The sequence below is a fragment of the Macadamia integrifolia genome, chromosome 2 (assembly GCF_013358625.1).
Source record: "Macadamia integrifolia cultivar HAES 741 chromosome 2, SCU_Mint_v3, whole genome shotgun sequence".
Taxonomy (NCBI): Eukaryota; Viridiplantae; Streptophyta; class Magnoliopsida; order Proteales; family Proteaceae; genus Macadamia; species Macadamia integrifolia.
In genome coordinates this window covers 4,137,239-4,152,759 of record NC_056558.1, presented here as the reverse complement: position 1 = coordinate 4,152,759, position 15,521 = coordinate 4,137,239, and the positions used below count along the sequence as shown (strand labels likewise).

At 36.8% G+C, this 15,521-nt stretch overlaps 1 protein-coding gene across 2 annotated transcripts; it reads right to left on the bottom strand.

Moving 5' to 3' along the window:
- Positions 1 to 2,554: 2,554 nt before the first annotated feature.
- LOC122087997 (4-alpha-glucanotransferase, chloroplastic/amyloplastic) lies at positions 2,555 to 12,251 on the bottom strand. Of its 2 annotated transcripts, none has more exons than XM_042657142.1 (16): positions 11,615 to 12,251; positions 11,356 to 11,418; positions 10,654 to 10,742; positions 10,488 to 10,551; positions 9,073 to 9,151; positions 7,535 to 7,671; positions 7,284 to 7,442; positions 7,105 to 7,181; positions 6,206 to 6,345; positions 6,091 to 6,122; positions 5,932 to 6,006; positions 5,099 to 5,171; positions 4,481 to 4,569; positions 3,918 to 3,962; positions 3,679 to 3,831; positions 2,555 to 2,959 (listed from the first exon to the last, which is right to left on the bottom strand). In XM_042657142.1, the coding sequence occupies exons 1-16, from the start codon at positions 11,999 to 12,001 to the stop codon at positions 2,855 to 2,857; spliced, it is 1,767 nt and encodes a 588-aa protein (XP_042513076.1). In that variant the 5' UTR covers positions 12,002 to 12,251; the 3' UTR covers positions 2,555 to 2,854. The 2 variants fall into 2 exon arrangements, with proteins under 2 accessions (XP_042513076.1, XP_042513081.1); XM_042657147.1 differs by having other exon boundaries at positions 10,488 to 10,548; positions 11,615 to 12,250.
- Positions 12,252 to 15,521: the final 3,270 nt, after the last annotated feature.

Below are 15,521 nucleotides of genomic sequence, written 5' to 3'. Positions count from 1 at the left end.
TGAGAGAAAAAAAATTATAAGGGGAATTGTTACAAATCATTGAATATTAGATTATAAATAGAGAAATTGATTTGTAAATTGTAATAATGCTTCTATTGATTTCCTTGTTTACTATACAAAACTAGTTGGATAGTTAAATGAATGATTGGATAATAGGGTTTATTTTGTGATTTCAATATTAATTATCTTCTTTGTAATTTGTTATCCATTGGTTTCAATATTAGTTATTTTTCCCATACAATGATAAATCATGATTTAATCATAGATTTAAAATGTTTTTTCCGTCAAATCTTGTCACTATAATTTATGAATGTATCATTTCTTTATGGTTCAAGCCCAATAATAAAACGATTTAAACTGGTATTAACTCGATATTGAAAATCTGAGATAAACCAAAACCAAACCGGATAGAAACCAAATCGATCGAAAATCGAAATTCCTTAACTGATTGATTTTGGTTTCCCTCATTCCTAGATCAAAACCGATTCAACCCCACCGAAACCAAACTGAACCAACCAATTGACACCCCTCTGTATTCCCTATCCAACGATCAAAATAACCGCATAATTTGTCTCAATGACTTGTTGATAAGCATCTCAAAACAGGAAAATGTAAATGAGTTTTTCTTTAGTTGTGACAAATAGACTATGGCTCTCAAATTCAATCAATGGATATCTAAGAAATGGTCTAAATTAGTGACACATGAAATTTTAGCTTCAAATTTAATCATTTCCTTTTCATGTAATGGCATTATCCTTTGTATGGTCCCATTTTGTGTTTTTGAAAGTTTAATGGTTTATTCTGCAACAGGGACAACTCTGATTGAGTTGAAACTTGACGTGTAAATGGAGGGTCATGGAGTCTTCTCTGTTTGCGAAATTTCAGCCCACATTTGAGTTTCCACATTATGGAATCGATAACATGTTAAACGTATTTAACAAGGTGGAAAGGAGATAACACACTAGCCATCAACACATCCGTCTCACAATTGTTCCCTTCTAACTCAACTCCCACTCATTCTCTTCTCAATCTCCCACCCCTCTACTTGGCATATCCCCCACCATTCCCCCAACCCCCTCCCTCCCCACCCCCACCCCCACCCCAAAAAAATGGTGGCGTATAGATCTTGACTTAAAAAGAAGAAAAAAAAATGGTACATATTTAGGGAGGCAATTTCCCTTCACCCACGGTGAAGGAGGAATTCCTCAACCGATGAATGTGGATGGATATGCATCGAGAACAATGGAAGGTATTATTGACCGTGGTCCAACAACTTCTTCAATCGGAGCATCAGTCATGTTAATTTCAATCAGAAAAATCTGAAACTCCTTGTTGGTCGGATCAGACTTGAACTTCCTTGTAACGGAAAGGAAGAGTAGAGGTTCCACCAAAAGAACAGGAGATGACAAATGAAGACGACGATCATTGCATTGCAATGGAGAAGACAATGAATTTTGGGAATTTCTCTGTTAAAAAAAGGAGTAGCAGAAGTGTTCAAGTATTAATATTTCCATATAAATTTGTTTTAGGTCTAGGGGACCTCAATGCGGATATAGATCCTCCATTCCTCATGAGACCTCAAGAATTAGCCCTTTCATGAAGATGCCAATTATTGGGCCACCCAGGACGGCCTTCTTATGTGGACTGCCGAGTGAACAGGGCCTTCATGTTCTTATATACGATTTTGGAGCGAGTTTTCTTATACAGTTACACCCATGGTGAATGGATTTTCATTATCGAAGGGCTTTAGATGAACGTGGGAGGGTACTGTGAGGGTATTTCAGGGAAAATACTAAAATCTTGTAGGGTTTTGTGAACCCTAGGATGATGTGGTGAACCTTCCCATGTGATGACGGAAAACTTTCTCCTCCGATTTTTATTGAAAATAAGATTTCCTAATTGATATTTGATGTGTATTTAAAGATCAATTGTTTTGCTCATCCAAATCAAGGAATTAGCTCACCTATTCCAGTATTATAATCATGTTAACAAATTCTGAGTCCTCAGTCTTCAACACATCTGAGGTTTCCATCAAAAGAGCAACCCAGTACACAAGAAGCTGTTTCCAAATTTCGAACCTGCTGGTTGCAGTTACACAGCCAACGGTCGCCCACTTAATCTGAGGTTTCCATCTAGTGTCTACTTAATCCTCCATGAAAATGCTTAGGAATTGTTTCCTGTTAAGCTTGGAATAAAGTGAGATGGCCTAGAAGTGTTAATTAGATATGTATTCAATGGCCAAGAAGCCCTTTTGAGAGAAAAAGGCTGAATCTAGTGGAACCTGACTTCCTGTGAGAGATTATACATTTATGGAAGGGAAGAAGTAGGAATTTATTTGAAGAATAGAAATTATCCCCGAGTTTGTGCTTACTGGGCTCTTACAACTAAATAGTTCAGACTGTTAAAAAATGGGCATATCAGAATACTCTCACAGAACTATAATGCAAATGAGCAAGCCCAAGACTCCCCCAAAACCACCCAATTCAAAAGTCTCAACCACACTATCGATAGCCATTTGGAGACCCTAATGCCATATTTTTTCACATAATCAATGTGGACCTCCAATCTAAACTTGGCCATATTTCTTAATAACTGGTAAAATAAATATCCAATCAAAACTTGCCTCGCTTTTCAAGGTCAGTTTATCTTTGAGATAGGTAAAATGTACACAACCAACCAAGGATCTAACCTGCTCCACTTTTAGCACCAACACATTTGATGAAAAAGTTCAATTTATTCAAATGGGCTCGATAACTGCTGTGCATAGGTACAACAGACAGTATTTGTGATTGGCATATGGAATCAAAGATGGTGACCGCAAATGTATGGACATCCTACGCCCCTCTTTCCTTATTCACAGCCTCCCGTATGTTGAGAGCATATCTTTTAGCTGTTTAGCTTCTGAATTCAAGCAGTCAAAGCTCACTGAACTGGGTATCCTCCAACTCCAATTTCCGAACTGTCGCCAAGAGGGGAGAAAAGAGATGAGTATGGAAAGAACGTGGCCTACATGGCTTGTTGGAAAATAGTATATGATTGATTATGTCTACATCAGTCTAAAATACCAAACCGTCTTCAAATGAGAATTCTTCGACTCAGATTGTATTAGCATGACTGCATCAGACATGGACTCGATATCACTAAGATGATAAATTGGGATTTCAAAGATATTCTGTGAGTCCCACGGATGAGTTTGTAAGCACAGGCACACATTAATGACTTGACCTACAAGCTGGGCTTCTTAAAAGGCCAGAAAAATATTTGTATTGATATGGGTAAGGAAATTAGCTAGAATATGGAGGTTTGGAAGTGCAGCAGACCAAGGAATGTTTGCCTCAAGCAAGGTTTTAAAACTCAGGATTGAGTGGGGATTACCGGCTGATCCACCCAATCCTGGCCAATACCGCCAACTCCACCAATATCCTCTGCAATATCAGCCAGGATCGAGCAAGTGACTGGATCAGTGGTGTCCGATCTGGTAGTATATAGCAAAAAGAAAAGAAAAGGGGGGGGGGGGGGGGGGGGGATGGATTCTGGCTTCTTTGTTCCAACTAACAAATTAGGAATTTGGCAGAGAAATAATTACAAGGTTCCCGAATCTTTAAGATCATCAAGATTTTTTTTTTTTTTTTTAACATTTAACATTTAATTTTGCATCTCAATGATAAGTTCTCTTACCTGAGTTGCAGGAGTGTTCATCCTAGCAGAACTCCCTAACCGAAGGATATCTTGCATGGGTATTATCGTAGTCTGGGCCACTGATGATAATGCAAGTTGAATCAGTGCCCATGAGATGTCATCTTCTTCAGTCACTGAAAGATACCTTAGAACCTATAAGAATAATTAAAATGAAATGAACATTCAGAGAGAAGAAAAAACAATTATACTCGACAAAATGCATTAAACAAAATACTTACAGTGGATTTCTCTTCCTGCTTCAAGTTTTCCCACCAACCTCGAACCTAGACAGTGTAAAATAAGTGTTAGATTAAGTGCTTTATTAGAAAGAGAAATACTCAAGTCAGTTTTAAGGAGAGGGAAAACTGAGGGAAAATCTGTTTTTCCCATTAGGTGCTATACAAAGGGAGATAAAAGCTACCTAGAAAACCTCAAAGTCTATAAGCTAAGTTAACTGGATATCCTGTCTGATCTGTAAGCATTTAAATGTAGAGATGATCCAGAAGATTCCAACAGATGCATCAATGTGTACCAAGAAGTGATCCTCAATATGGAATCTTATGGTCATCTGGAACCCACCAGCATGATCTTTTCCCTCGAACTTTTTTAATTATCTAGAATGTAAAAATGATTTAGAACCCATCCATTTCTATAAATATTTTCCAAAGCTGCCACAGTTTTAGCATTGTGTAACTTCAATTCAAGTGCACACATGAGTTACTTGTTTAAGATGAAAAGTTTTCCCATTTGTAACATAAATGAAGAGGAAAGTTTGTGAAATAGAGGATTCTTACGGTCTTACCGTGTCATTATCATGGGTCCCAGTATAGGCCACTTGATCATGCTCATGATTATGAGGCAGATGAGGGTTATCTGAGCCGCCTCCAAAAGCTACAGCAAGAAAATATAGAACAAAATTCAAGTATCAAATATATCAATAATATAATTTATAAATATATATATATATATATATATGGAAAAACTTCTTGTAATCAAAGTTGGTGAAAAAAGTTGTAATCTCACATTTCTGCCCTTATAGTATTAACACATTTCTTCTTTTAGTGAGGGTAATGGTAAGTCACTTTCAAATTCTTTTGAAAACCCTCACTACACACACACACACACAGAGGTTCTCTGAGCCACCAGGGCAGGTTATACTGCCACCTCTGTGTCTATCTCTCTCCTCTCATGAATGACCTCAGTGCCCTCCTACCTCCTATGTATGGTATTGTTTTGTCACACCTCACTGTGCCCTTCCCCTATGCCGGTTGCCAAGAGAACCCTCTCCCATATATATATATATATATATATATATATCTCAAGTATCAAAGGACAATAAATCAGCAGTGGTTCAAGGGCAAAGAGAAAGAAAGATAGGAGGGATGCAGGAAGAATAATAGGACCCTAATTTTTTTATTACCAAACTGGAGGACAGCCATCCCAGGTGCTCCAATGGCTTTCCGAAGATTAACAACATCCTCAGTGATCACTCCCTGTCATGATGATGGAATAGAATATTAAAGAAAATTAAAGAACACAAAATTTACATATCGAGAAGCAACAAATTTTCAGTCCAATAGAACAAGGGGGTATTTGTATACTTCAACGCAACAGAATCCTCATAATTATAGAAGTCTAGTTTCTACAAACTAGAAACAGGTCCTGAAAGCAACCAGAAAAGGCAAAGGGAGAAACAATGCAACACTTCACATTACTTAAGCTACAGAATCAATTGTTCAGGATAGCTTCCCATTTATAGATTCAAATGGCTTATGTTATACACTGAAAGTCTTGTGCTAATAAATCCAGTAACATTGCATTTCTTCTATGGTTCTGATCACTGAATGTGGACAGTTCTCTGATTATCAAAGACTTCCAAGACACATTGTTTCAAGATGTATCACACGATAGGAAACATCATTTTGAAATGAATTCATTCTCCAACTGCTTAGCCTGTAAACAAAGGACTTTTTTTTTTCTTTCTTTGGCCCATCAAAATTGGCCACCTAAGATACTAGCACCACAGCACAGACAACAATAGGAAATTGTAATTCAGCAAAAGAGAGCTCCTCAGAGTTGACTTCAACAGCTGTTGTACCAACTAAAATATTTCCAAAACATTTAGATTTATTTCTAGGAACTTCAAATTAGAGGTCCCCAAAAAAAAAAAAAGTCACCACGAAGCACCCGGGAAATCATAAAGCTGAGATAAAAGGGAAAGCTAGAGAAAGAACAGAATCAGATAAAACATACCAAGTCTTCAGCTATTATATTTATTTCTCCAACAGCTCTGAAAATTGCCTCAAATAAGGCATTTCTTGGTCCAGCCTACTTTCAATAAATATAAAGGAGTGAATTATTGGAAAAACCAAAGAATCAAGAATTGGATATGAATATTAAAGAGAGCCTGACCTTCCATTTCCCAAACATTGCAATATTTGATTCTACACATTTAAGAAATTATTGTTATTCAAATATAATTGTATAGCAACAAGTGATTGAACCATTATAACTCAGACAATCTCACCAGCAGGAACAGCCCAAAATCCAGCAAATCCTCGGAAATGGTCTATCCTGAATTCATCAAACAGATTACATGCACGTCGTATCCTCCGCATCCACCATGAATATTTTTCTTCCTCCATAGCTCTCCAATCATAAAGAGGACTGTTACATAGATAATGTTAAAAATAATAAGAGACTTCAACTGAATTCCATGCAGCAACATGTCTAAGATTGAGAAAATTGGACATGATTTTGGAAAACAAAAAATGAAATACGCTTGGATTTCTGGTGTTTTCTTTTCCCTACGTCCTTGTTTCTAAGCTTGGGTACCTAATCGGAGTCAAACTCCTAGCAACAGGATTTTTATTTTCACAGCGGGTATTAGCCATAATTCTTTTCTAAATCTCCTAAATTAACAGAATTTACAAAATATTATGCTTAAACAAGGAAAAAAAAAAAAGTATGAAGAAATCAAGTAACAGAAGCTCCAAATTATCTGGTGGATGTAAAGGATGACTTACAAACATTATACAGGTATATGTAGCATAAATTGAAGATCATGGGATGAAAAGTTGGACCATCTCGGACTTTCCTTGGAACAAAATTAGAATTCAGAAAAAAATATGGGTGGCTGGGAGCCTGGGATCATCATCTGAGGTCAAAGCTTGGCCAAGCAGATGTAGTGGATAGAAGCCATTGAATGGTGGGACTCAGATATTCATTTTTTTTTTTTTCCACATTAAACACATTGATTTGTGACTTTTAACATTCTCATAATCTTCTTAATGATTCAAGAAAATTTCTTCAGCATGTAATTCTTTGCTGACTAGTTAACCTTAGTAATGAGAATTATACTCTTAAGAACTTTCAAACGAAAACCAAGTACATCCACTTGGTGATATCTGGTGATCTGATTGCAACCTGTTCCACAGCTGTCCAGTTTCACTGAAAGCATCCGGGGGAACACCGCTAACGAGAAGAGGAAAGCCACTTCTGTTCTGCCAAACAAAGATGACAGTCATTGACATTATTTTAGAATAATCTTGAAGCTTCTGATTATATGAATAACGTCTTCTGTAATCCCATATAGAACTACTCACCAGCAAAAATTGTTTCTTATTTGCCCAAACATCTGCACTGTGATAGCCTACATAAATAGGCATGTCTCCCATTATCCTGATACCCTTCTTCTGTGCATAGTTGCGAACTTTCTGCCATTGTCTTTGAAATAAAAACTGTTGTGCAATGAATAAGTCTATCTGTGTTGAGAAAAGAAGAAATAAATCTTCATGAGGAGTTGTAACATCAATAAGAGTCTGGAGATAGATACTAATCGTGAGCCAGTACTTACAAATTTTTTCTGGCTTACGTAAACTTCTTCCAAGGCCATAAGATGGCGATTCTTCAAAGGTTCAGGCCACTCATTCCAAGTGAATGTATTTAGAGAATTGTCAATGGCAGCAAAATAAGCAGCATCTTCAAGCCAACCTAAAAAGAATTACAAATAGCATGCATAAATTAGGAAGGGATTTAATTACTAAAATTCAGAAGGAAAGAAATGTCAAAAATGGGGAATCTTCTGGTTGTTATTTGTGTCTGTTAGTATGTTTACATGTTTTCATGTGAGTTTGTGTGTGTGTGTATGTGTGAAACGATATTGCAACTTTATAATACAATACTGCCGAATTAGTGTATCACGAAATAAGAAGAAATATGTCTGGATCTTCGGAATGTTAAACCGAGATCGAATAATTTAAAACTAAAACCCTGATAATAATAAATAGCTTAAGATGGATAGGTATTCAAGTAAACTTAAAGGGACAACAGAACAGCAGGAGGAAAAAAAAAAAGGGGCTCAATAACACATGTAAGCAAATAAAACCAAAGAATGCAAAATTCTTAATTAGACAAGAAACTATTACAAAATCAGGCACGGAACAGTTCAAACTCCAACGAAGATAATCTACAACACTGAATGGCACAATGTAATATCAGAGAAAAAAAAATTAATTTTTAAAAGTAGAAAACATTTTTGTGGATAAATCATTTCAATTAACAGAAAAGTATGGAGTCTCTTGGAAAACCTCATACAGCATACAGCTGAGAAGAACATAGCCTGCAAGCAAGACCATTAGAAACCTTAAGATTGTCTAGAAACAACAACAACAACAAAATGGGGTCGGCTACATGGATCCAATATGATCATCATGTCTAGCTAGTATATATTCTGGACTATTGTCCTTCATTAGTACCTGACTAATTCAACATTGATCAATACCTTGATCAGTTTTGTAATACAGGAAAGGGCAAAACAATAATATCCAAAAAAATCCTAGAAATAGTCCCAGTTTTTTTGACATTTTATCCTCTGTCACAGTTTCAAGGATTGGTCCAGTTCATACAGAACCCCATGCGGTAGGATTGATCAATCCAATCAAATCCCATACTTAGAGCATCACTGGATAATTCAACCATTCCAATAGATCAAGCAACCCATCCCGATTCAGATTGGGATCAGCTGAGACCAATCCAATCTCTGACTAAATTCATTGAAAACATGTCACTTGTTATATGATAATAGTCGACATATTCAGATATCTCGTTGCTAATTTAGTAAAAGAATGCCTCTCATTTCAATTATCAATAACTACCACAGTTATCAACTCAAAAATAACTAAATAAATAAATCAGAAGTGAAACATTGACCATGAAAATAATTTGATACCGAGTCTTAAATATTCCTACTTAATTTCCAATAAACAATTTTCTGCCCTGACAAAACTGCCCAAAAGAGTATGGGATGCTATAATTAATTACACAGGCCTGTATCGTAATATAAATTAATAGAAGTATGATCCAGTTGCATACCAGCAGAAAAATATTAATTACCTGATATTTCAGGGTCCCTACGGAAATCTTCAAGCTCATTTTTAAGTTCCCCTTCACTTAGAATGAGCCTCTCTGCAGCCTAACAAGGGATTAGAAATAACAGCCATGTTCATGTAATAATAATCATAAAGGAGTAATACATAAAACTGACTCAGGAAGAAAAAGAAAAAAGAAAAAAGGAAATCTGGACACAAGGGAGTCTAGAGTAAGAAAGCTGGTGAAACATTAAAGGGGGTGGGTGATATTAGAGCAATAAAACAAGAAAAGATAAAAATAAAAAAGACTGGTGAACTACCATAACATGTTCTTCCAAATATCGTCTTATGACAATGTTGTCCAACTCCCCCCCCCCCCCCCCCCTCTCTCTGTGTTTATCATCAAGTCAGTTGCTTCTGAAACTCAATTTATAGGTATGAGCCAAACAGAGTGATGGAACACATATGCACATGGTGCCCTTGAGCTCATAATCCAGTATGACCAACATTTTCAACAGCCATTTTCATAACAACATTTTCTTTAGAGGATCTCATCATTAATTGGGCCAGTGCCAACTAGATTAGATTCAAGATACTCTAATGATCCAAGCAAAGATAGATGAGAGAGAATTTAACCCCTTAAAGTAATCCTCATCAGCTTATAAGGGTTCAGAAAACCTATTTCAGAAAGGAAAGGCCATTTAAGGCCAACATTTTGATTGCTGGTATTAGATATGCCTGATCCACAGATCCATATCAGGATTAGTGAAGGCTGATCTATTTCCAGAAAATTTCAGTGACTAGGCCAGGATTAGGATCAGCCAAGACCGACCCAATCCTGGATCCGGTCCTGATCTTTATATCCTTGTTTAAAACTGTAAAGGGCCCTCCAGATTTATCCTGATGCATACTAACCAACCCTCAAAATAAAAGTTGAATTAGACTAGATTCCTAACCCCATAGATCCAGATTGCGAAGTCCACTTTGGGTATTAATTTCATGGGAGAATGTTTACTGTCGAGTGTGTAGCCTTCACTAGCAACCCCCTCTCTTTATCTCTCTCCTCCACATGAAATGATATCTCTGCCCCCTATTGATTGAACTGATATGGGGGCGTTCATTGGTGCTAGCCTGCCCACGTAGCCTGCGCTACAGGGCGGGAAACACACTCCCTAATTTTATACCGTGACTAATTAATTAGATGTCATCAAGAAAAGGATGGATACCAAAAAAGGGTGGATACTATAACCACAATTACACCCGAAGCATTTTTTTTTTTTTTTTTTTTTTTGGAACTAGGAATAATATTCAATCCTCCAACAATCACAGAATTCCAAACAATGAAACGATGGCATCCAACATATATTTAAGAAAACACATAATCTGTACCATTTATGGAAAAGTACAACAAATGTTAATTAGGTAGCTCCTCACAATTACCTTGGCTAACAAAGGATCCTTTACGTCAGCAACAGTTGAAAACTTCACACTTCCAGCACCCCTGCTTTAATGAAATGAAATATTCTTGACAAGAACATTTATGAGGAACCACAGATATAAGCTTTTAAGTTTTAACATAGCATTTTGGAAATAAAAAAATCCTCACATTGGTTTTGGAAGCTCATCCTTCAATAACAAACCATCCTTAACAAGCTCTTCCAGAGAAATCAAAAGGGTGTTGCCACAGTTGGCATCCTGTTGGAAACCATAAAAAGAATCAGTACCTTAAATACAATGAAATCTGAAGTCACAACAGTTGAGACTTCTCTCTAACATTTTAGTTGAAGGTCTACATCGGTCAGGGGTTTGACATTTACAAAATGTTTAAAATGTGCAAGAATGAATGTACGAAGAAAGAGGAGACAAAAAAAAAGATCACACTCAGCCTACCTACCACCTAACTACCCATGAGGGGAGCCACAGGTAGATAGATGTCATCCCAAGATGTGAAGTATGTACTCAATATCAAACAAGTGCTCTACTATACCAACACGATTACTGGATAGGAGGCATCGTGTATCCCTGAGTCATGCACTTAAGACACAGGGGACCATTTGATGGGTCCAACTTTGAAGACTCAACATGTCACAGCTAAACATAACTGGATGGTGTTAACAATCTTTGCTGGATCTATAATCTTTCAACGTTCAAAATAATGACAATGTCAACAGAATGAAATGTATCAGATAGTCAGCATCAACTCTTTGACTAATAGATAACCCTATTTGGGAATTCAATACATTGATTGTTCATTTATACTCTAAATCAGTCCCAGAATGCTACTACTATTAATGAAAGCTGGAAGTACCTGGCCAGAGTAAGGAGATCCTTCTTCATTAGCCTTCCTTCCAGGAGGAACAAGAGGAAGAACCTGCAGATATAGAACCACAGGATTCAATATCAAAAACCAGTAATTCAAATTCAAGCATAACTTTTAACGAATTCAGTAGTAACACGAAGATTCCAGTCTAAACTCATATGAGCTTATGAATTCAATTCAATTGAAATAAACTGTAGAGGGCAATTTACAAGTGAACTTGGAAAGAAAAAAAAATGGGAAACCTCACCTGCCAGACTGAACAACCTGCTTCGTGAAGCCAATCCAGAAAACGGAAGGCCTCTCCACCGAGATCTCCGATGCCGTAAGGCCCAGGCAAAGACGTCGGATGAAGCAAAATTCCAGCTCTTCTCCTCTGATTTGGATCCCTCTTCGGATACCAATCTCCGTAATTCTCGGGTAGGTCATCTCCGACACTGACGAGATCTGCAGCGGTGCCAATACAGGAAGACTGAGGCGGCAAAGACGACATTTGTCCTCTCGTTTTCGATTTCAAACCAGTGAAAGAGCAAAGATTGGGGGAGGATAAGGATGAGAAGTTGCAGAATTTAGGAGGGAGAAGCTGAGTGGAAGAAGAAGGTGTGAGAGAGACAGAAAGATATAGAGAAACAGCCATTGAAGGCTCTGAAAGTTTCTCACGCCTTTGAGAATTGAGAGAGAAAAGGGAGAGACGCAAGCAATTTAGAAATTAGAGGTTGAGGCTGGAAGGGGGAAGGTTCGGCATCTCAGCCTAAGCAGGTGGATTCGCCATTGGCGAGAACTGTCTGACCGTGTAAGGCTCGAATGCAGGGAGCAGGAGTGTGATGTTGAACGGAAGTGCCATCTCTCACGTGAAACCAGTCGATTTTATTGGCCCTACGGTACCCAGAGACACTTCATCTGTTCAATTATTTATTTATGGAACCTGTTAGAAGCGACAAGTGGAGTCACGACGGGAGTGGGGCCAGTGTAAAACTCAGGGATTAAGATTCTGTCACGTGGAGTCGTGCTCTCCCGTATATTTTCTTAAGATTTAGCGGAGCAGAGAGTGGATCCATCATTCATACAATCACTTGGTTATATATATATATGAGCATCAATATATGCTTTACTTCTTGTCATTATAAGAGTGAAGAAAGTTATATCTCGAAGCAAAAAAGGCAGGTGTTAGATACATATATATATATATATATATATATACAACTAGGTGATCGTACATGTAATCAATCTAAATTCTAACATATGATAATGCATCATTATGACTGTTTCCCTCCTCTTCTAATCAAAATGACATATTTATCTTCAATTGTGGGAGGAGAGAGAAACCATGAAGTGATAGCATACTTTACCAATGGGACAAATATTTTGTCCCATTTTTTAAAAGAAAACGCACATCTTTGCTACTTTATCGAAGTTTCAACTGCAAATGCATGGAGATATGTCGAATCAAAAGCTTAATCATTTGTTGAAGGAAAAGATTTTGATTTTTCAAGTAACTCAAACACAAATATAACAACCGTCTATTTAATCAAAAAAATCACCTACCAAACAAATAAAGGAAAGGCTGTTGGTTGAAATAGCGAAGTTCATTTTCACAAAAGTAGTAAGTGGGTGATTGAGATAGTGTAGTCCGTATTCATAATAGTACAGGGCTTAAAACTAAAGTACTCTTTTTTTCTTTTCGAAAAAGGTGAAAACTATGTAATGCTTTTTTCAAAGGCACAAGACAAGTGTGGAACATAGGCCAAAGAAGGTAGCTTGCTACTATGAACACTAGGATAGTCAATCGCATCTGCGATTTAAATGGAGATCACGACGGTGGATTCTGTGCAGACTAAATACTTTTTTATTTCTTTCATAAAACAAGACTTACTTTCGGTAAGTGAGGGAAAGGACTAAATACATGAGTTTCAAGCAAAGAAGGTGGGGACCTTAGGCGATAAAAAGTATGAGTCTACCCAGACCCTAGTAGGAAAATTATTACTTAAAGTTGCGTTTTTTATATATATATTCTATATATAGATTCTAGGTCTTGAATACATTTTTAAGTGTGAAAATAGAAAAGAATTGGGCTTCAGAATTTAATCTATGAATACATACCAAATACAGCTTAATTTATTATAGTTAGAGAAAATTGCATTGCCACCCCCTGGACTTTTCGAAACGACAAAGCCACCCCCTAAAAATTTAAAAAATTTCAAATCGGTCCCTGCATTTAGCCAACCGTGTTAAGTGAATGAAAATCTGTTAGTTTTTTTACAATATACCCGAAACACCCCCACCTATTGTGAGAGGACAATATTGCCTTCCCTTTCATTTCTTCTTCTAAACCCATCTCTCTCTCTCTCTCTCTCTCTCTCACTCCTCACTCACTCAAATAGGGTCGAACAAGAAGAAGAAGAAGATGATAATCTGTAACTTGATCGTGCCCTCCGACGTGCGATTCTCAGGTAGAAAGTTGATCGGCATGTGAACCTCTCCCTCTGGCGTGCGAACCTCTCCCATGGTATGTAGGGTTCGGCTTCTTCTTCTTGGACATTTAGGATTCTTCTTCCTTGGTTAATCTAGGGTTTACAAACTATGGAATACTGGAGATGGAGATTTTTAATTTTTCAGTTCGGATTGATTAAGTAGTGTAAATCTCTAGAAGACGATGATGAGATTTCATAGCACAGAGAATCATCCCACAATTGGGGTGATGATCTTGAGATATGTGCCCATATGTTGAGATTTTGACCTCATTTTCTTGCATATTTTGATTTGATTTGGCGATTGTTGTTGTTAAATGATTCAAAAAATGAAGGAGCTTATTGAATCATTGAATTGAATTCTCTAGATTTGCCTAATCTGTATTTCTGATTCACATGGACAAATTTAATTCCAATATTGGTAGGTAGTTTTGAAAATCTTTTGAAAGTGAGAGGCTCTGTGAGAGGAATCCATATCATATCTATCTCTCACAAATGCTATTTTTATTCACATATGAGGGTAGATTATGAAACTACTGATCATTTTTGAAAAAAAATTAAAAAAGAGTTAGAAAATATCAATTATTTATGTTAAGTTTGGATTGATGAGTTAACCATATTATTTTTTTATGAGAAAACATATATGGAAAAATAGGTGATATTTGAAAAATCATATGAGTAGGTTCTCTATTATGCATTGCTATAATTGGTCCTTGAATTTGATTTGGAAATTTCTTTTTTGGATTTATAAATGCTTTGACTTGTGTATTATCTGAAATGTTTGATGAAGAGTTTACTATTCTAATGCTTTAACTTGTTTGGGAATGCATTTAGTTTCTCTTCTTAGTTATCAATTCCTAATTTCATTCCCAACCTCTACCATGACAAAGATAACTTATTTGGCAACTTGTGATCTTGAAAGGCCATTCCACATATTGTATTGATGAGTATTAAGTACTGTTACTGATTTTCTCTATTTTCACATTTGATTTTTTTTTAGCAATGAATGTTAAGTGTGTTATTGAATACCATTGGAGTGCGAAGACTGTAGTTAAAATTGTTGATCCAAACTTATATGGCTACTTGGACATAGTGTATGACATCTACAATGAACTCATCACACATGTGCCTGTGGGTCACAATATAGTTTTCAAAGTGAAGTGTATACTATCAAACAATGAGATAAGGGAGGTAACAGATGATCCATCAATGTATGAGTTGTTTGGTTTGCATAGTTGTGATATGCTAAATATATATGTGGATGACATTGGTCACAGCAAGTATGCAACCGATGAATTTATAGTTAACCAATTCCTTAGCAGTCTGATTAATGATAGAGATGGTGAACTTGATGGTGAACCTGCTGAACAATGTCAACAGCCTCTACAACCATATGGTGCTAATCCTAGTCAAAGCAAGGAAAAAATTGTTGTATGTAGGGCCACTACTGGTGCTAATAGTAGAGGAAGTGGAAGTGCTACTGCTTGTGCTACAACTACTACTAGGGGAGGTAAAGGTACCAAGACCATGCAAGGTGTGTGAGCACTGCTACTTCCAGGGGAAGAGTTAGTAGCAGAAGTGAAGCTACTGGTAAGAGACTGAGAGTGTCTGATGAGGCTGTCAGGGTCATTAGAAACAACAATGTATGTTAGGATGACTCTATGGTTGGATATGATGAAGATTGAACAA

What these genes read in the sequence shown, in the direction of transcription:
- LOC122087997 (XM_042657142.1), bottom strand. Translation starts at nt 12,001, where the DNA reads ATGGCTGTTTCTCTATATCTTTCTGTCTCTCTCACACCTTCTTCTTCC. An exon ending in GATGAGCTTCCAAAACCAAT is followed by an intron (nt 10,552 to 10,653) that starts GTGAGGATTTTT and finishes ATTTCATTAAAG; the next exon opens with CAGGGGTGCTGGAAGTGTGA. An exon ending in ACGTAAGCCAGAAAAAATTT is followed by an intron (nt 7,443 to 7,534) that starts GTAAGTACTGGC and finishes TTCTCAACACAG; the next exon opens with ATAGACTTATTCATTGCACA.